This window comes from Heptranchias perlo, chromosome 23 (genome assembly GCF_035084215.1).
Source record: "Heptranchias perlo isolate sHepPer1 chromosome 23, sHepPer1.hap1, whole genome shotgun sequence".
NCBI lineage: Eukaryota > Metazoa > Chordata > Chondrichthyes > Hexanchiformes > Hexanchidae > Heptranchias > Heptranchias perlo.
Genome location: NC_090347.1, coordinates 2,941,785 through 2,962,787, shown reverse-complemented (window position 1 = coordinate 2,962,787; position 21,003 = coordinate 2,941,785). Strand labels below are relative to the sequence as shown.

Sequence of the window (21,003 nt, the reverse complement as noted above, 5' to 3'; positions counted from 1 at the left end):
CCTCAGCATCCCTTGGGCTAGAGTCAAGTTTCCTTCGCTTTGCTACTATGCTGTGATTCCAATTGACACTCTTATTTTGCTTACAATGAGAAAACATTAATTTGAACATAGTAACCAAAAAGTTCTCCTCACTTGAAGCCCCAAAGTGTTAAAATGATAGGTTTTGAGCTATCACATAGTTAGTATGTATGTGAAATTTGCTATTAGAAATTTTGAGTTTATGTGCTACCTCCTCTTGTTCAATCTGGGTGACATTCCAGAAATTGGAGTGAGTTGACTGGATTGCTACTCTGATTTTTTTTTAAAAATTCGTTCACGGGATGTGGGCGTCGCTGGCAAGGCCGGCATTTATTGCCCATCCCTAAGAGGGCAATTAAGAATCAACCACATTGCTGTGGGTCTGGAGTCACATATAGGCCAGACCGGGTAAGGACGGCAGGTTTCCTTCCCTAAAGGACATTAGTGAACCAGATGGGTTTTTACGACAATCCGGTAGTTTCATGGCCATCATTACTGATACTAGTATTTTAATTCCAGATTTTTATTTAATTAATTGAATTTTTAAATTCGCCAGCCGCCGTGGCGGGATTTGAACTCGTGACTCTGGATTTTAGTCCAGGCCTCTGGATTACTAGCCCAGTAACATAACCACTACGCTACCGTACCCTTCACCCCTCGGATTTTTGCGGCATTTGTCCGAATTACTAAGTGGTGAGACAGACTTGTGTGGAGGTGTGTGTGGGCAGGGTTTAGGTATAAATCTTGCAGGGAGGCTAATTATCTCTGTGGAAATATTCTTTGCAATGTTTCATTCCTTTACGACCGGCCAGTAATCTAGAAAATTGTAATCTATCCGTTTTAAAACGGATGCCAGCTTTTTTTCCGTTGTTCCATCTCTTCCCCCAACCCTTCGTCTTTGTGTTTGATATAGGCACATCCTCCTAGTCTGAAAATATCACTCATTCTTTGAATGCCCCTTCCTCAGTTTCACTGTCAAGTACTTTAACTAACCCAATCCTCAGGTGAGCTGACTTGTTTGCACTAGTTTGCATGTGCTATTGACAGTTCTATCATTTCAAATAATAACTGTGAGGAATGTAGGAACACTGAATAGTTGGAAAACCATTGCTCTAATTTGATTGAGATAATGGGGCGGATTTTAACTTTTGGCAGTGACTGAAAGTGGATGGTAGCAGATTTACTCCCCGGATTGGCCTTGGCAAAAGTGCATTGGAGATTTAATGGAATGGTACCAGGGATGAGGGATTTCAGTTGTGTGGAGAGACTGGAGAAACTGGGGTTGTTCTTCTTAGATTAGAGAAAGTTAAGGGGAAAATTTAAATCAAAATTGTGAGGGGTTTTGATAAATAGGGAGAAACTGTTTCCATTGGCAGAAGGGTCGGTAACCAAAGGACACAGGTTTAAGGTAACTGGAAAAAGAACCAGAGGGGAGATGAGAAGCAACTTTTTTATGCAGCGAGTTGTTATGATCTGGAATGCGCTGCCTGAAAGGGCAGTGGAAGCAGATTCAACAATAACTTTTAAAAGGGAATTGGATAAATATTAAACTACAAGGCCATGGGGAAAGAGCAGGAGAGTAGGACAAATTGAATAGATCTTTCAAAGAGCCAGCACAGGCACGAAGGGCCAAATGGCCTCCTTCTGTGCTGTATGGTTCTATGAACTATACATCCTGTTTGATTTTCAGTGACTAAGGGGATGATTTTGACACCGAGTCGGGTAGGGGGCGGGTGGGGGGGGGGGTCAAATTGCGGACAGGAAACCGGAAGTACGGGTTAAAGGGCGTCCTTATGATTTTGACGTAAGGACGTCTTTTATTTTTTTTTGTCGGTTTGCCGTCTGACCGACTGGCCTGATTGACAGGCCAGGGAGAGGACATGTTCAGGTAAGTCTTTGTTTGTATGGATGGGGGGGCAGGGGGGGAGGGCGAGCATGGGGGGGCATCGGTGGGCATGGGTTGGTATGGGGGCACAGGAGCATGGAGGCACAGGGTGGCATGGGTTGGCACAGGGGTCACAGGGGAGTTAGTCATATGGGGAGGGATTGGGGGTCAGTCACGTGGGTGGGGTTGTCAGGATTGGAGGTCATCGCGGGGGTCCGCGATCATTGGGTGGTCTGCAATCGTTGTGGGGGGATCGGGGTCTGGGGTTTGCGATCATTGGGGGCGGGGAGATCAGTGATGGGGGTCCGCAATCATTGGGGGGGTCGCTGCAGGTAGGCTTGTTGGGCCTGGGGAAGCACTCCTGCTCCTCTGGGCCCACAGGCTGTGCCAGAAAGGCACCTACCTGTTAGTCTCGGGCCTTCTTGCCTCCTTTCACATGGCGTGAAAGAGAGAAGGCCCGGGAATCCCGACCCCCTGGGGTTGAAATTGGAAACTGTGGAACAATGGAGGCCCACAGCCTCCTTGAAAGGTTTTAAGGCCCGACTCACCTTCTAGGAGCGGGTTGGTCTCCCGCCACGGTGAAAACCAGAAATGGGCAGGTTGGGGGCAGGTCTGAAATGGTGGCAATTTTCAATGTCCCCCTGCCCCCAACCCACTCGTTTATCGCATTTAAAAATTGTTCCCCAGTTGTATAACAGGTGACCAATTTGCAACCGCTGAAAGTTAAAATCAGCCCATGTCTCCTCAGCATTGGAATACTTGAATTTTGTTTCTGGTTCCCCCTTTTTTTTGTCTAAAGTGTCCACATTGTTTGGTGTGTCCACACACCAGGCTGAGCATCTCCGATGTAATCTCTGCAAGTTAATGAATGACTTTCAGTCTAGGAAATAATGATCAGAATATATTTCACTATGTGCGCGTGTGTGTTGTATAAAAATGTTGGCATTTCTGTTGCAAAATTGCAAGTATTCAGTTTTAAATTGAGTTTTGCTGTGATATAAAGTAAAATCAGCCTTGCCTGACTTTAGCATCAGTGTTGGGTTTGGAGTTTTTGTGCGATCAGGAGCTTATCTGCTTCTAGTTAAGAGAAAATCGTTGTTGTTCAGAAATGTGCGTATTATCAATCAGAGGGTTATTGTCTACCAGTCCCAGTAATATAGCAGGGATTTGGGAGACGCACAGACACAGTCCCTGGTGTAATCACAATGCAGCCATCATTGGCTGTGGGTAATTCATATACCTCGAGGGGTCACAGCAGAACTTTCAGTAAGAGTACATTTTTACACTTTGCAATAATGTCAAACATTGTTTTTGCTTCTCATGAGTGTTTAGTAGAGATGTAGATGGAATGTTTTGGTCAGAGTTATAACTGAACCACGGTTCATTTTCTGCAGCTACAGAACCACGTACTGTTGGTGTATATTAAAACAAATGTAAGGAATCTTACAACACCAGGTTATAGTCCAACAAATTTATTTTAAAATCACAAGCTTTCGGAGATTATCTCCTTCGTCAGATGAATGAATGAAAAGGTTCTCAAATCGCATATCTTATACTATGTTGGGACAGCATCACACCAATCAAAAGGTGTCGTTGTTATTCAAACAGGCCAGTCACGGAGAACAGCACGTCCCAGTACACTAGATATACATTGTGTCTATTACACAGGCAGGCAGAAAGAAACTCAAAATGGCAGAGAGAGAGAGAGAGAGAGAGAGAATTTTAAAAAACATATAAATTTTTTCCCCCTTTTTGCTGGTGGGGTTACGTGTAGCGTGACATGAACCCAAGATCCCGGTTGAGGCCGTCCTCATGGGTGCGGAACTTGGCTATCAACTTCTGCTCGACGATTTTGCGTTGTCGTGTGTCTCGAAGGCCGCCTTGGAGAACGCTTACCCGAAGATCGGTAGCTGAATGTCCTTGACTGCTAAAGTGTTCCCCGACTGGGAGGGAACCCTCCTGTCTGGCGATTGTTGCGCGGTGTCCGTTCATCCGTTGTCGCAGCGTCTGCATGGTCTCGCCAATGTACCATGCTCCGGGGCATCCTTTCCTGCAACGTATGAGGTAAACAACGTTGGCCGAGTCACAGGAGTATGAACCATGTACCTGGTGGGTGGTGTCCTCTCGTGTGATGGTGGTATCCGTGTCGATGATCTGGCATGTCTTGCAGAGGTTGCCGTGGCAGGGTTGTGTGGTGTCGTGGATGCTGTTCTCCTGAAAACTGGGTAACTTGCTGCGAACGATGGTCTGTTTGAGGTTGGGTGGCTGTTTGAAGGCGAGCAGTGGAGGCGTGGGGATGGCCTTAGCGAGGTGTTCGTCATCATCGATGACATGTTGAAGGCTGCGGAGAACATGGTGTAGTTTCTCCGCTCCAGGGAAGTACTGGACGACGAAGGGTACTCTGTTGGTTGCGTCCCGTGTTTGTCTTCTGAGGAGGTCTATGCGATTCTTCGCTGTGGCCCGTCGGAACTGTCGATCGACAAGTCGAGCGTCATATCCCGTTCTTACGAGGGTGTCTTTCAGCGTCTGTAGGTGTCCATCGCGTTCCTGCTCGCCTTTAAACAGCCACCCAACCTCAAACAGACCATCGTTCGCAGCAAGTTACCCAGTTTTCAGGAGAACAGCGTCCACGACACCACACAACCCTGCCACGGCAACCTCTGCAAGACATGCCAGATCATCGACACGGATACCACCATCACACGAGAGGACACCACCCACCAGGTACATGGTTCATACTCCTGTGACTCGGCCAACGTTGTTTACCTCATACGTTGCAGGAAAGGATGCCCCGGAGCATGGTACATTGGCGAGACCATGCAGACGCTGCGACAACGGATGAACGGACACCGCGCAACAATCGCCAAACAGGAGGGTTCCCTCCCAGTCAGGGAACACTTTAGCAGTCAAGGACATTCAGCCACCGATCTTCGGGTAAGCGTTCTCCAAGGCGGCCTTCGAGACACACGACAACGCAAAATCGTCGAGCAGAAGTTGATAGCCAAGTTCCGCACCCATGAGGACGGCCTCAACCGGGATCTTGGGTTCATGTCACGCTACACGTAACCCCACCAGCAAAAAGGGGGAAAAAATTTATATGTTTTTTAAAATTCTCTCTCTCTCTGCCATTTTGAGTTTCTTTCTGCCTGCCTGTGTAATAGACACAATGTATATCTAGTGTACTGGGACGTGCTGTTCTCCGTGACTGGCCTGTTTGAATAACAACGACACCTTTTGATTGGTGTGATGCTGTCCCAACATAGTATAAGATATGCGATTTGAGAACCTTTTCATTCATTCATCTGACGAAGGAGATAATCTCCGAAAGCTTGTGATTTTAAAATAAATTTGTTGGACTATAACCTGGTGTTGTAAGATTCCTTACATTTGTCCACCCCAGTCCATCACCGGCATCTCCACATCATGTATATTAAAACACTCACTGATAGCGATCTTCCTTGAAGCTCAATTTCGCTCGTCCAGTTGTCCGTTTCAAAAGTATTAAATACTCTTCTTACAAATTCCTCCAAATTTGTACATGAGTAGAATCCTCCTTTATAGCTGACATTGCTGCTTCTGCTGTGTAACTCGAGTCAGCAGCAAATTGGATTATTACAAACTGGTCTGTGTATTTATTTTTGCAATTGTGTATTCATTGAAAGGAAACTGGTAACTGGTGCAGCATCTAGAGCAGTGAGATGCCATATTCGATGGTTAGGAGCTACATCTTCTGATCAGGTGTCTGGGTGTGTGTGTTTGTCTGTATGTGTATGACAGGTGGGGTGGGGTGTAATGAGAGAGACCAGTGGGGGGGATTTTAACCCCCAAGAACGGGTGGGTTGGCGAGGGTGGGTGGTTAAAATATTAGATTTTTGGAGACCCCCACCTGCTCAATGTCCGAGAACCCCCTCCCCCCCCCCCCCCCCAGTGTCCAAGTCACCCCCCTCCCTCACCACTCCTCCCCATCCAACCCCCAAAGATTGAGTTCTCTCCCCGACCTCCCCCATACAAACCCCAAGCCCACTGATCTCTCCTCGGCTGCTTTTCCACCCTGTCGAATCAGGCTGGCTGCCGGACACCAAACCCAGAAGTAACATTTTTATCATTCAATTAAGTTGTGATCGCAGAATCCGACCTGCTCACTTCAAGTCCGGGTTTGGGGTCTGATAAACTACACCCCCCCCACCACTGCTTTCTTCCCCTTTTTCTGCTCTCTTGTTAACCCAACTGCCCTGAGAACACTAGTTACAACAATGTACAGTTTCATGGAGCTAAATATTGAGATGTAAATAAAATTTAACATGATTTAGTACGCATTTTAAAGTTTGAAATTGCATTTCTTTACATTCTTAGTGACGATACAGTCTGAAATAGCATTTCTGCTGAGCTGAATTCCACAGATGTTGTGTATATTAACGTGTATAAGACTAGAAATTTAGATTGTAGTTTGGGATACTTAGATGGGAATCATTATGGTGTATGGTACAGCAACTCTCTCTCGGGACTGTACTCAACTGCTGCAGGTGTGGCCTCACTCTTCTGGCCATTTGAGTCTCTTCAGTGCCACTTTTCCTCTCTCATTCCTTTCTCCTGCACAGATAAGACATTAAACAGAGATTCTGCCTGCCTGTTCAGCTGAACATAAATGATCCCATGGCACAATTCAGAGGAGAGTGGGGAGTTCGCTGGTGTCCTAGCCAACATTCATTCCTCAGTAATCACCACCAAAATAAAACAGATTAGCTAGACGTTCATCTCATTTGCTGTTTGTGCAATGTTGCTGTGTGAAAGCGCCTTTGAGACATTTTACTACATTAAAGGCACTATATAAATGCAAGTTGTTGTTGAAAAGTTAGCTGCCGTGCTTGCCTACATAAGAGTGACTGCATTTCAAGAGTAATTCATTTATCTGTGAAACACTTGAGGACACCCTCAGGATGTGATGAGATGCTATATAAATGCAAGCTCATTCCTTCTTAGTCTGAGATTTGTACTTTGCATTTTTTAATAAAATTGAACTCTGTTGTAGAGAGTGGAAGTGGGTGATATTTCTGAAGACATTGTGAAATGGTCCTGTCTTTGTCTTTGTCTCAGCTGTATCAGATGAATGAATAAAATCATTTCAGTATTTTCAGGGCTATTATTATGTTCCGTATTTAATCCCCACAGTCATTCAATCCAGTGACTATTCTCAATATATTAAAAATTCAAAAATCTGAAACCCGACCCCGACCCCAACCCGTCTTCAACGTGCAGTTTAACGGAGGGGGTTTGGAGGGTTGGCAACCAACCTGCTCTCCAGAGGTGGGTCCATAATTTAAATATTTCAATGAGGCTGCGTGCCTCAAATTTTAGCACAGTTTTAAATTTAATGGCTGGGGGCCGGGTTTCCCAGTGCTCCGGAAACCCGGCAGCTGAATAGAGGTGAGAATGGTTGGATCTAGCAGGATTCCACCCCCCCCTCCCGATCATCTCCCTGCCCACCCCCTTCTGCCCGGCCCCTCCCTCCCTGATCTTCTCCTCCGCCCCCCTACCCGATCTTCTCCCCGGCCCCTACCCCCCCCCCCCCACCCCAATCTTCTCCCCAGCAAACCCCCCAATCTTCTCCCGGCTCCCCCCACCCACCCCCGATGTTCTCTACGGCCGTCCACAATGTCCCCCGACCCCTCCCTCCCTCCCACCTCTCTGCTCTACGGCTACGGCCTTGTGTCACAGGCCTTCCCGCCTCACAGCCAGCCAGCCTCTCGATCTCAATTTGAATGAGGTCCTGCCGTTAAATCTGCTACAATCCTCCCACTGTCCCCCCACCACCCACGTAAACATCGGGGGTATTATTTCTTTTGTCAGCTTCTAATTTGCGTCAAGTCTTGTTTCTTCCAAACTAAAGGTTCATTTGTGTTCAGCGTTATCAGTCATTCAATTAGTCACGCTAGATAAACTGGTTAGTATGCATTCTCCATCTCTCCTAATTGCTTTATAAAGACAACACAGACATAATATATTTAACAAGTGATTAAAATGCAATGCCTAGGTGTGATGGAATGACCAGTGTTCATCACTTTATGATGTGGAGATGCTGGTGATGGACTGGGGTTGACAATTGTAAACAATTTTACAACACCAAGTTATAGTCCAGCAATTTTATTTTAAATTCACAAGCTTTCGGAGGCTTCCTCCTTCCTCAGGTAAATGTACATTTACCTGAGGAAGGAGGAAGCCTCCGAAAGCTTGTGAATTTAAAATAAAATTGCTGGACTATAACTTGGTGTTGTAAAATTGTTTACATTCATCACTTTAGGCAGTGTTGTCCCATAGAAATCGCTGACTAGCCACAGGTGAGGCTATGGCGACACTGTTTTAGGCACAGGCACTAATCTTAGCAGAAAATGCCTAATGTACACTCACCCAATACAGGTAAATGTACTTCACGTGTGGATTTACCTAACAAACATCCATCACCATTTGGTAACCAAGGAAGTAAAACTCACAACAAACAAATAACACTCCCTCACTCTGCTTTTCGTCTTCTCATTTTACCGACAAACGTACAAAAAGGTTAAAGTTCACACGCATACGCCATACAAATGAGTGTTGACATCACATGCTCAATGACAGCATCTATTACTAATTTTTTTATTTACTAATCAGAAATGCAGTCAACCACATCTGGATTCCCAATTAGCCACATGTGGCTAGTGACTAACGAATTAGACAACACGGGCTTAAGGCAGGGGTCCACATAGGTGCGTTTGGTGAAATCTCGGGGGCCACATATAACATTCCTGGGTTTACGATACCGTCTGTTTCATGCAGGCCGTTTTATTTACACGAGAGAGTGCAGCTAACAACGGGAGAACCAGGTGCCTGCTGTACACTGCACACCTGTAGTGTAAAATTTGCACGCATCTCGAGCTGTGGAAACTAACAGAACGTGGTGTTCTGACGTTCAGGGATACCATTTCAAGTTTAAAAAAAACTTAACAGAATCATTTGGCCAATAGTCAGGCAACAGTGCGAAACTCCAGGACGGACCAAGAAATACAAGCACAATTAGAATGGAGTTGCCTGGGATTTGAGGGCAGGAATGCTAAGAGTTTGGGGACATGCAGGTTAGACACCCATAGCTTAAGGTACTTTTATATGCTGTCAGGTTAATGCTACCCGATGGTGGAATGTGAGCACAGGGCGCTGAGATTGCAGTTTGCTGTGCATGGAATAATAATCTTGTTTTCCATTGTTATTGGAGACCATTTAATTACTAATTATTCAACCACTTCATCATTCAAACTGGGCTGAGGTGTTTTAAGTATCCTCCGGCAGATTAGTATTTTATCCTGGAGTGATGGCCTGTTTCACTGATGAAGCTGCTCTGTCACTGTCACAATCGGGTCTCCATTGGAGACGTGCAGCCAGCATCAAAATAAAAGGAGAATAGTAGGGCACGTGGGGTCACTCTCCCCAGAACAGATTTCTTTAAAAAAAGCACAGCATTGTAAAAGTGCCTTTAAATTCAGGTGTATTTCCTTCTCAAATAGCCACGTGTTTTTGTAGAAAGCGTTCGTTCTTCTAATTAATTACTTATTTCCTCCCATCATGACAGCAGCACTGTACAGTGGCTGTAGATCTCTCAGTACACTTCTGAACACTTCTGACAGAACTGCTACATCTGTTTTTGCAGAGCAAATTCACATGCATCACTTTGAAATGGTGCTGATCTCCCCTTTCCCCCTCACCCACACATTGTGTGGTGGTTCAGAATGTCGGTGAACCTGTTTTTACATTATGGGAGTGCAGCTCACACCAGATGCCCCATTCTCCCACCATACGCTGCGTTCCTTAGTACAAACAACCCAACCTATCTGGAACCAACTGCATCATAACCCCATGCAAGTGTAGACTTCAAGACTCAATTCTCTTTCCTTTGTTCCTCTCACTAGCTTCCACTCACCAGAAGAGAAAAAATTGGTAGGGCTACGGGGAAAGAGCGGGGGAATGGGACTAACTGGATCGCTCTTACAAAGAGCCGGCACAGGCTCGATGGGCTGAATGGCCTCCTTCTGTGCTGTAACGATTCTATTCTATTATTCTAGCTCCACCCCACGCAAACACATCCAGAACTTTATTGCCCTGTCCTTGCTTCAAGCCCCTTCGTTGCCCTTTTCCAGCCAATCTCTGAAATCCTCTCCAGCCCTGCTTTTCTGACTCAGGTTTATTGTGACCCCCCCCTACTCACCATCGGTAGCAGAGCCTTAAACCACTGTGACTTGTATTCCTGCAATTCCCTCATTTAAATACCTTTGCTTTGCTGCCTCCTTCAAAAGCCCCTGCTTTGAAACTTGATGTTCCACTATATTTCATGCACCTCCTTGAACTTCTCTCCTACTTCCCACTCACTGTTCACTTGTTGCTCCAGTAAAGTGCCTTGGAACACTGTTACGTGAAAGGCACCATATAGATGTAAGCTGTTGTCTAAGAATATTTGCTCAGGTTAAGGCTGACAGTTATTTCTTTACTTCTGGGTAACTTCTTTGCCCAGAGAGTGGTGAGAATGTGGAACTTGCTCATAGAATCACAGAAATTTACAGCACAGAGGGAGGCCATTCAGCCCATCGTGTCCGTGCCGGCCAAAAAAGAGCTATCCAGCCTAATCCCACTTTGCAGCTCTTGGTCCGTAGCCTTGTAGGTTATGGTACTTCAAGTGGACATCCAAGTACTTTTTAAATGTGATGAGGGATTCTGCCACTACCACCCTTTCAGGCAGTGAGTTCCAGACCCCCACCACCCGCTGGGTGAAAAATTTCACCTCCGCTCCCCTCTAATCCTTCTACCAATTACTTTAAATCTATGCCCCCTGGTTATTGACCTCTCTGCTAATTGAAATAGGTCCTTTCTATCCAGGCCCCTCATAATTTTATACACCTCAATTAAATCTCCCCTCAGCCTCCTCTGTTCCAAAGAAAACAACCCCAGCCTATCCAATCTCACCTCATAGCTAAAATTCTCCAGTCCTGGCAACATCCTCATAAATCTCCTCTGCACCCTCTCTAGTGCAATCATATCTTTTCTGTAATGTGGTGACCAAAACTGTACACAATACTCTAGCTGTGGCCTAACTAGTGATTTATACAGTTCTAGCATAACCTCCCTGCCCTATATATTCTATTCCTCGGCTAATAAAGGAAAGTATCCTGTATGCCTTCTTAACCACCTTATCTACCTGTCCTGCTACCTTCAGGGATCTGTGGACATGCATTCCAAGGTCCCTCTGTTCCTCTATACCTCTCAGTTTCCTCCCATTTATTGTGTATTCCCTTGCCTTGTTTGCCCTCCCCAAATGCATTACCTCACGCTTCTCCAGATTGAATTCCATTTGCCACTTTTCTGTCCACCTGACCAGTCCATTGATATCTTCCTGCAGTCTACAGCTTTTTTCCTCACTATCAAATGCTCGGCCAATTTTTGTATCATCTGCAAACTTCTTAATCATGCCCCCTACATTTAAGTCTCAGTCATTGACATATACCACAAAAAGCAGGGGTTAGATTAAGTTGAGAGGGAGGAGGCTTGTGTGGAGCATAAACAATGGAGTAGATCAGTTGGGCCAAATGGCCTGTTTCTGTGCTGTAAATTCTATGTCATTTTATGTAATTCTAGTTACTGTAGAGTAAACGAGGGACAGCCAGACCCCTGTGTTAAGTAAGTGGTTCTCCATGTTATATAGTAGCAACCAGCACTCAACTAAAGAGTAAAAAGAGGAGAGCGATGTTCAGTGATAGCTCTCTCTAGGCTCAGTTTCGATAGGCGATGTTTAAGCATTGTAAAGCATTGGATCCCTCCTTTGCTTCCCCACCCAGTGAGCTCCTCATCTCTGTTGTGACATTGCTGAACAGATGACAGCTGTTGTTCCACAAGGAAGGAGAGAACAGAGGGAGTGTGAGTTGGGCTTCTCTCGGTCTTTGGGGAGACAGGTGCATGTCCACATTGTCTCCCCCTCTGTGCCAGGTTGCAGTAATATGGTGGTCATTTTTCAGTTGTGCCACGACAATTAATCCCACCGATCCAGTTATTTCTAAATAAAACAAAAATGAGCAGCACTGTGCAGTGTATGGGATGGGGGGGAATTACCCTGACTTGCATTTCATGTGCTTTCTCAGTTCAAATCTAAACTGTTCTTTTGTTGCATCAGTTTTCCACTCTGCATAGGCTGGTTAACTTCTGTACTTTTCAGTGTTTCTTTAATGCCCCATTTTGAACTGCCCATTGCAAACATGGACAGTGGATAGTCCAATGTGTGAACTGCAGAATGCGCACCATAGACTCTTTGGAAGTGGTTTCTGGCAGACTTGTGATCTACTAGAAACTGTGTTCAGTGAAACCAGCATGAAACCAAACTCATCCTGGATCTTTCTCCCTCAGAAGCAACACAATCATGGCACTGGTTCAAATCAGAATTACAGCCAACATCCATGTCGTAATTTTATGCTCAAATACAGATCTCTTACTTCTGTTTTTTACCTCCCCCCTCCTTTCTTTCAGCTATGGAAATAACAAAAGCGATTACAGAGTTTTCCTGTCTCCATGCCCTGCGGTTAGAGGGGAACACAGTGGGCGTTGCTGCAGCCAAGGCTATTGCTGAAACCTTGACCAAGAGGCCAGAATTGAAGGTGACTCTCGGGTTTTGTTCATGAATTTCTGTTTGTGTGCCCAATCTAAATATAACAAAATGGGTTTCTGCCTTGTTCCAGATCCCAGCGTTGTGTGGAATGTTTGATTGTTCTGAATGTTCTTTGGCTTCTGACTATATTTGAAAAAGAAAGAAATTCAGTATACAATCCATATCCATAGTGGGGTTACATTTGCCACCCTCCAATCTGTAGGAACTGTTCCAGAGTCAAGAGAATTTTGGAAGATGATCACCAATGCATCCACTATTTCCAGGGCCATTTCCTTTAGTACTCTGGGATGTAGATTATCAGGCCCTGGGGATTTGTCAGCCTTTAGCCCCATGAATTTCCCTGGCACTATTTTTTTTACTAATACTGATTTCCTTCAATTCCTCCCTCTCCCTAACATTTCCGGGAGGTTATTTGTGTCCTCCTTTGTGAAGACAGAACCAAAGTATGTGTTTAATTGTTCTGCCATTTCTTTGTTCCCCATTATAATTTCCCCTATTTCTGATTGTAAGGGACCTACATTTGTCTTCACTAATCTTTTTCTCCTGACATATTTATAGAAGCTTTTACAGTCAGTTTTTATGTTCCCTGCTAGTTTACTCTCATACTCTATTTTTCCCCTCTTAATCAATCTCTTTGTTCTCCTTTGCTGAATTCTAAATTGCTCCCAATCCTCAGGCTTGCCGCTTTTTCTGGCAATTTTATATGTCTCCTCTTTGGATCTAATACTAACCCTAATTTATTTTGTAAGCCACGGTTGAGCCACCTCTCCTGTTTTATTTTTGCACCAGACAGGAATGAATAATTGTTGTAATTCCTGCACACGTTCTTTAAATATTAGCCATTGCCTATCCACCATCATCCCTTTTAGTAAAGTTCCCCAATCTATCCTAGTCAACTCACACCTCATACTTTCGTAATTTCCTTTATTTAAATTCAGGACCCTAGTTTCGGTAGGGATGGGCAATAAATGCCGGCCTTGCCAGCGACGCCCACATCCCGTGAACGAATAATAAAAAAAAATTCAACTACTTCACTCTCCATCTTAATGAGGAATTCTATCATGTTATGGTCGCTCTTCCCTAAGGGACCCCGCACAACAAGATTGTTAATTAATCCTTTCTCATTGCACAATACCCAGTCTGGGATTGCCTGTTCTCTAGTTGGTTCCTCAACATATTGGTCTAGAAATCCATCACGTACATACTCCAGGAATTCCTCCCCCACAGTATTATTGCTAATTTGGTTTGACTAACCTATATGTATATTAAAGTCACCCATGATTATAGTTGTACCCTTCTTGCATGCGTCTCTAATTTCCTGTTTAATGCCCTCCCCTACATCTCCACTACTGTTTGGGGGCCTATAGACAACCCCCACCAACGTTTTCTGCCCCTTGGTGTTTCTTAGCTCCACCCATACAGATTCCACATCATGATTTTCCGAGCCAATATCCTTCCTCACTATTGCATTGATTTCCTCCTTTACTAGCAACGCTACCCCACCTCCTTTCACTTTTTGCCTGTCCTTCCTAAATATTGAATACCCCTGGATGTTCAGTTCCCATCCTTGGTCACCCTGCAGCCATGTCTCCGTAATCGCAACTATATCATACCCGTTAATATCTATCCGTGCTGTTAATTCATCTACCTTATTGCGAATGCTCCGCGCATTTAGACACAATGCCTTTAGACTTGTCTTTTTAAGATTGCTAGTCATCTTAGTATTATTTTTCACTATGGCCCTATTTGTTTTTCGCCCTTGTTTTCTCTTCCTTCCACTATTGCTTCTTCCCTTTCTAACTTTTGTTTCTATCCTTGTTTCTCCCTCCTCTGTCTCCCTGCTCAGGTTCCCATCCCCCTGCCATTCTAGTTTAAACCTTCCCCAACAGTACTAGCAAACACCCCCGCGAGGCCATCGGTTCCAGTCCTGCTCGGGTGTAACCTATCCCGCTTGTACAAGTCCCACCTTCCCCAGAACCGCTCCCAATGTCCCAGGAATCTAAATCCCTCCCTCCTACACCATCCCTGCAGCCAAGCATTCATCTGGTCTATTCTCCTGTTTCTATACTCACTAGCACGTGGCACTGGTAGTAATCCTGAGATCACTACCTTTGAGGTCATGCTTTTTAATTTATCTCCTAACTCCTTAAATTCACCTTGCAGGACCTCATCCCTTTTTTTACCTATGTCGTTGGTACCGATATGGACCACGACTACTGGCTGTTCACCCTCCCCCTCCAGAATGCCCTCCAGCCGCTCCGTGACACCCTTGACCCTAGCATCAGGGAGGCAACATACCATCCTGGAGTCACGTTTGCGGCCGCAGAAACGCCTATCTGTTCCCCTTACAATTGAATCCCCTATCACTATAGCCCTGCCACTCTTACTCCTCCCCTCCTGAGCAGCAGAGCCACCTGTGGTGCCATGAACTTGGCTCTTGCTGCTTTCCCCTGATAAGCCATCTCCCCCAACAGTATCCAAAACGGTATATCTGTTTTGAGAGGGAGATGGTCCCAGGGGACTCCTGCTCTACCTGCCTAGTCCTTTTACTCTGCCTGGCGGTCACCCATTTCCTTTCTGCCTGCATAATCTTTACCTGCGTTGTGACCACATCACTGAACGTGCTATCCACGATAGTCTCAGCATCGCGGATGCTCCACAGTGAATCCACCCGCAGCTCCAGCTCCGAAATACGGTTAGCCAGTAACTGCAGCTGGACACACTTCCTGCACACATGGTCGCCAAGGACACTGGTAGTGTCCATGACTTCCCACATTGTGCAGGAGGAGCACGTCATAGGTGCGAGCTGTGCTGCCATGACTTGCCTTAGATTTACACTGCGTTCACCTCTCGGACTCTCCTCCCGCTCTCGGACTCTCCTGCCTCACCTGTGACGTCACACAGCAGTTTTCTCTTGTTGCAGGTCTGCTGCTGCTTTTATCCCTGCTCTCAGTCTTCTGCTGCTCAGGTCCGCCGCCACTCTGTGGGAAAAGTTAGGAAAAGCAAGCAAAGCAGCACCTCCTTCCCACACTCACCAAACTCTCAGCTGATCACTCTGTGCTCCGTTGCACTCAGGAGGGAGAGAAAAAACAGGGAATTACAGACCAGTTAGCCTAACATCAGTAGTGGGGAAAATGCTCGAGTCTATTATAAAGGATGTGATAACAGAACACTTGGAAGGCATTAACGGGATTGGACAAAGTCAGCATGGGTTCATGAAAGGGAAGTCATGCTTAACAAATCTACTGGAGTTTTTTGAGGAGGTAACTAGTAGAATAGATAGGGGAGAACCAGTGGATGTGGTGTACTTGGATTTTCAGGTGGCTTTTGATAAGGTCACACACAAGAGGTTAGTGTGCAAAATTAAAGCATATGGGATTGGGGGGAATATACTGGCATGGATTGAGAATTGGTTGACAGACAGGAAACAGAGAGTAGGAATAAACGGGTCTTTTTCCGGGTGGCAGGCAGTGACTGGTGGGGTACCGCAGGGATCAGTGCTTGGGCCCCAGCTATTCACAATGTATAATCAATGATTTGGATGAGGGAACTGAATGTAACATTTCCAAGTTTGCAGACGACACAAAGCTGGGATGGAATGTGAGCTGTGAGGAGGATGTAAAGAGGCTCCAATGTGATTTAGACAAGTTGGGTGAGTGTGCAAGAACATGGCAGATTCAGTATAACGTGGATAAATGTGAGGTTATCCACTTTGGTTGTAAAAACAGGAAGACAGATTATTATCTGAATGGTGATAGATTGATAGATTGGGAAAAGTTGTGCAACGAGACCTGGGTGTCCTTGTACACCAGTTGCTGAAAACGAGCATTCAGGTGCAGCAAGCAGTTGGGAAGGTGAATGGAATGTTGGCCTTCATTGTAAGGGGATTTGAGTACAGGAGCAGGGATGTCTTACTGCAGTTATACAGGGCCTTGGTGAGACCACATCTGGAGTATTGTCTGCAGTTTTGGTCTCCTTATCTGAGGAAGGATGTCCTTGCCATGGAGGGAGTGCAACGAAGGTTTACCAGACTGATTGCTGGGATGGCAGGACTGACGTATGAGGAGAGATTGGGTCGACTCGGCCTGTATTCACTAGAGTTTAGAAGAATGAGAGGTGATCGCATCGAAACATATAAAATTCTAACAGGACTAGACAGACTGGATGCAGGGAGGATGTTCCCGATGGCTGGGGAGTCCAGAACGAGGGGTCACAGTCTCAGGATACGGGGTATGCCATTTAGAAGCGAGATGAGGAGAAATTTCTTCACTCAGAGGGTGGTGAACCTGTGGAATTCTCTACCACAGAAGGCAGTGGAGGCCAAGTCATTAAATATATTCAAGAAGGAGACAGATATATTTCTTAATGCTAAAGGAATCAAGGGATATGGGGAAAAAGCGGGAACAGGGTACTGAGTTAGATGATCAGCCATGATCATTTTGAATGGCGGAGCAGGCCCGAAGGGCCGAATGGCCTACTCTTGCTCCTATTTTCTATGATTCTATGAGGACTCACCACAAAAGTGTGTGCACTGGCAATGTACGATCGATTGGTTTTGGTTTGCTGCAGGTTACGGGTCCTGGGTTGTATTAACTTGGCTCAATTGACAACACTCTTGACTCTGGGTCAGAAAATTCCCTGTTTGAGCCCCAGACAAGTTCTTGAGCACGTAATTTAGGCTAACGCTCCAGTGCAGTACTAAGGAAGTGCTGTGTTATCATAGGTACCATCCTTCAGGTGAGACGTTAAATAGAGGCCCTGTCTGCTTAGAGTTGCCAACTCTGGTTGGTTGTATACCTGGAGGTTTGACCTCAAGACATCTGATCACGTGATGTCTGCAAATGTTACTGCATTTACTGTATGAAGGTTGTGTCCCCTGTAGTTGAGTATGTTTGCTCATGGTTTTATGCCAGCAGCAATTGTGCGAGAAGTCCCGGGTGCCAGGAGGCCACCCATGACCAGATGGAAATGGAAACCAGAGGTGGGGAGTGATTTGCAGAGGGGAAACCAGAGGTGGGGGAGTGATTCTCAGAAGGGAAACCAGAGGTGGGGGAGCGATTCGCAGAGGGGAAACCAGAGGTGGGGGAGCAATTCGCAAAGGGGAAACCAGAGGTGGGGGAGGGAATCGCAGCGGGGAAACCAGAGGTGGGGGAGTGATTCTCAGAAGGGAAACCAGAGGTGGGGGAGCGATTCGCAGAGGGGAAACCAGAGGTGGGGGAGCGATTCGCAGAGGGGAAACCAGAGGTGGGGGAGTGATTCGCAGAGGGGAAACCGGAGGTGGGGGAGCGATTCGCAGAGGGGAAACCGGAGGTGGGGGAGCGATTCGCAGAGGGGAAACCGGAGGTGGGGGAGCGATTCGCAGAGGGGAAACCGGAGGTGGGGGAGTGATTCTCAGAGGGGAAACCGGAGGTGGGGGAGTGATTCTCAGAAGGGAAACCAGAGGTGGGGGAGCGATTCGCAGAAGGGAACCAGAGGTGGGGGAGCGATTCGCAGAGGGGAAATCAGAGATGGGGGAGGGAATCGCAGCGGGGAAACCAGAGGTGGGGGAGTGATTCGCAGAGGGGAAACCAGAGGTGGGGGAGCGATTCGCAGAGGGGAAACCAGAGGTGGGGGAGCGATTCGCAGAGGGGAAACCAGAGGTGGGGGAGCGATTCGCAAAGGGGAAACCAGAGGTGGGGGAGCGATTCGCAGAGGGGAAACCAGAGGTGGGGGTGGGAATCGCAGAGGGGAAACCAGAGGAGGGAGGAACTTTGATTCAACCAGTAACTAATAGTGACTCACTGAAATTGCACCAATAACTAATAGTAATACTAGTAACACGCAGATTCCCCTCATAACCAACAGTAATACAATAACTCACTGATGGTCTATATGTAACTGGAAGTAATATGTGTAACATGCCGATATCATATACCTGTAACTGCTAGTAATCCTATAGTCCACTGATATTTACCTGGTAACTACAGCCAGAATGCCCCTGCACTGTCCAAGGTGCAGTCAGACTCCCTACAGCCAATGAAGTACTTTTGAAGTATAGTCACTTGCAATATAGGAAATGTGGCAGCCAATTTGTGCACAGCAAGATCCCACAAACATCAATGCGATAAATGACCTAATAATCTGTTATAGTGACGTTGGTATGAGGGATAAATATTGGCCAGGACACCAGAGATAACTCCCCTGCTCTTCTTCAAAATAGTGCCGTGGGATCTTTTACATTCACCCGAGGAGCAGACGGGGCCTCAGTTTCATGTCTCATCCAAAAGATGGCACCTCCAGCAGTGCAGCACTCCCTTAGTACTGCACTGAAGTCTACATTGAAAATATTCTCTTTCAGTGTCTTTATTTAAGACTTTAGGTGCATTCTCACTTCTTCAGGCTTGGCTTGAATATATTCCTCATACTGCTGAACCTTTGGCGTTCCATATTACACCAAGTTTCTCCATTCTATCCAGCTCATCACACACTTTATCACAAAGGACGACTGGCAGATTCCTTGGTGGATGTATGACTGATGGAATGGCTGTAGTCCTATATTGTGCTTTTTCGCTTTATGTACCAAGCATTTAAATACACCAGCATACTTCTCCCGTCATGTCATGCACTTATTGTTAGTGACTCCATCAGTTCTTTTGGTCAGTCCTACTTGTTGCCATGCTCACAGTCCAAGGACTGGCTGTAGTCACTACTACAGAATTTGAAATTCTATTTGGCTTTATGGTCACACCCCATGTTGCATTTTTCTGTAGCTTCAATTTGTAGCCAGAGTAAATCACCAGCTTTGCATGAGAACTTTTTTTTTATTCTTTGCTTGTCTGACGAGGATGGTTTTGCTTTGGCTTTGCACACCTGCAAAAATTGGCTTTGTTTTCTCACATGGCGCACACACACACACACTTGCCATACGCTGGACATTTTAAACCTCTCAATTTACCACGGTAATTAAAATCCATCATCCATTGTTGACCAACAAGATCGATCATATTTTTCATTGTGTGAAATAGCCTCCATGCTACATTAACATCACTTCAAGCACTGCGAGGATTGCATGGATATTCTAGAATTGATGGCTAGCTTTTGCGGATCTGGAACTATCAACTGCTTACAGTCGATCTGGACTGTCCCCTTTCTCTTAATGGTTTGGCTCTCACTTGATGATCTATTTTACTCTCTACAATTCTGTCTTTAATGAGGCTGTCTACGAGGGTGTTCACACTCACAGCAGTTGGCTTTTTTTTGCAAATCTATTGGGCACGATTTTAAAAGAAATCTGAGGGTGTGTTGAGGGCATGGGGGCAAATAAAATCGTGTTTTTGAGGAGCGGGCAGAAATCCCGGCTCCAATACGCTGAAGAACACGCACGACCCAGAGTCAGCTGTGTGCGCGCACCGTTCCCGAACCCAGAAGTCCCTCCGGCAATTAAAGCTGACGGGACAATATTTAAAGCAGCAATTCAGCTAGTTAAAGTAGTTTAAAAAATCCATAAATGCAATTAACTATGAAGGCAAGCGATTTCAACGCTGCCTCAATGTGTTTCCCGTGCTGTGTGAAACATGGCATGGGCAAGTCGGCAGGTTGCAGCCGGCAGCCATTTGGACATTTAAATGCCTGTTTGACAGATGGGGATAAAAGGTCAGTTATTGCAGCAGGGCACTCAGTTCTCTCAGACAAACTTTTGGCTGCGAGATCTTTGTGTTTAGACTGAGAATTCTTGGTTTCCACTCAGTATTGTTCCGTTTACATATATTTACCAACTTTTCGGACCCCCTCCAACTGACACCATCAGGATGGGGGAGCGATGGATGAATTCACCACTATATCCGAGGACGAGGAACATCACCATCCTCGCCAGGCACGGCGTACACTTCCACCAATTGTAGCTCCAGAACACAGTGCTGTGCCATTGGCACAAGTGCACAGAGGGGAACAACAGAGGGAGGGACATCGCAGGATGTACTATCCTCATCAGAGGGTTTACAGACCGAGGCTCAGCTTCCTGGACCTTTCTGAGGAGCAGTGCTACGGAGGCTGAGAGTGAGTCGCCAGGTTGTTGCAGACATCTGCAGCCTCCTTCATGCCGAGCTGCTTCTGGCTGGGCCTGGCGGTATCTCATTACCAGTCACTGTTAAAGTTGCCACTGCCCTCAACTTGGCCTCCGGATCATTCCAGGATGCCACCGGTGACATCACTGGGGTCTCTCAGTTGTCTGCACACAAGTGCATGCAGGTCACCTACGACTTGTTTCGCAGAGCCTCGCACTATGTCAACTTCCCCATGGACGACCTCAGCCAGACGGAGAGGGCAGTGGGATTCCACGCTGTGTCTGGCTTCCCACGGGTACAGGGTGCAATCGATTGCACCCATATAGCAATCCGAGCACCTCCACACGAGCCAGGACGGTTCATCAGCAGAAAGGGTTATCATT

General features: G+C 46.1%; 1 protein-coding gene across 1 annotated transcript in view; it reads left to right on the top strand.

Annotated features, from left to right (window-relative positions):
• LOC137341349 (ran GTPase-activating protein 1-like) overlaps positions 1 to 21,003 on the top strand; it is a 469,769-nt gene that overhangs the window by 121,158 nt on the left and 327,608 nt on the right. The window contains exon 2 of the mRNA XM_068004471.1: positions 12,440 to 12,567. Coding sequence (XP_067860572.1) covers positions 12,440 to 12,567 — 128 coding nt within the window. The remainder of the gene's footprint in view (positions 1 to 12,439; positions 12,568 to 21,003) is intronic.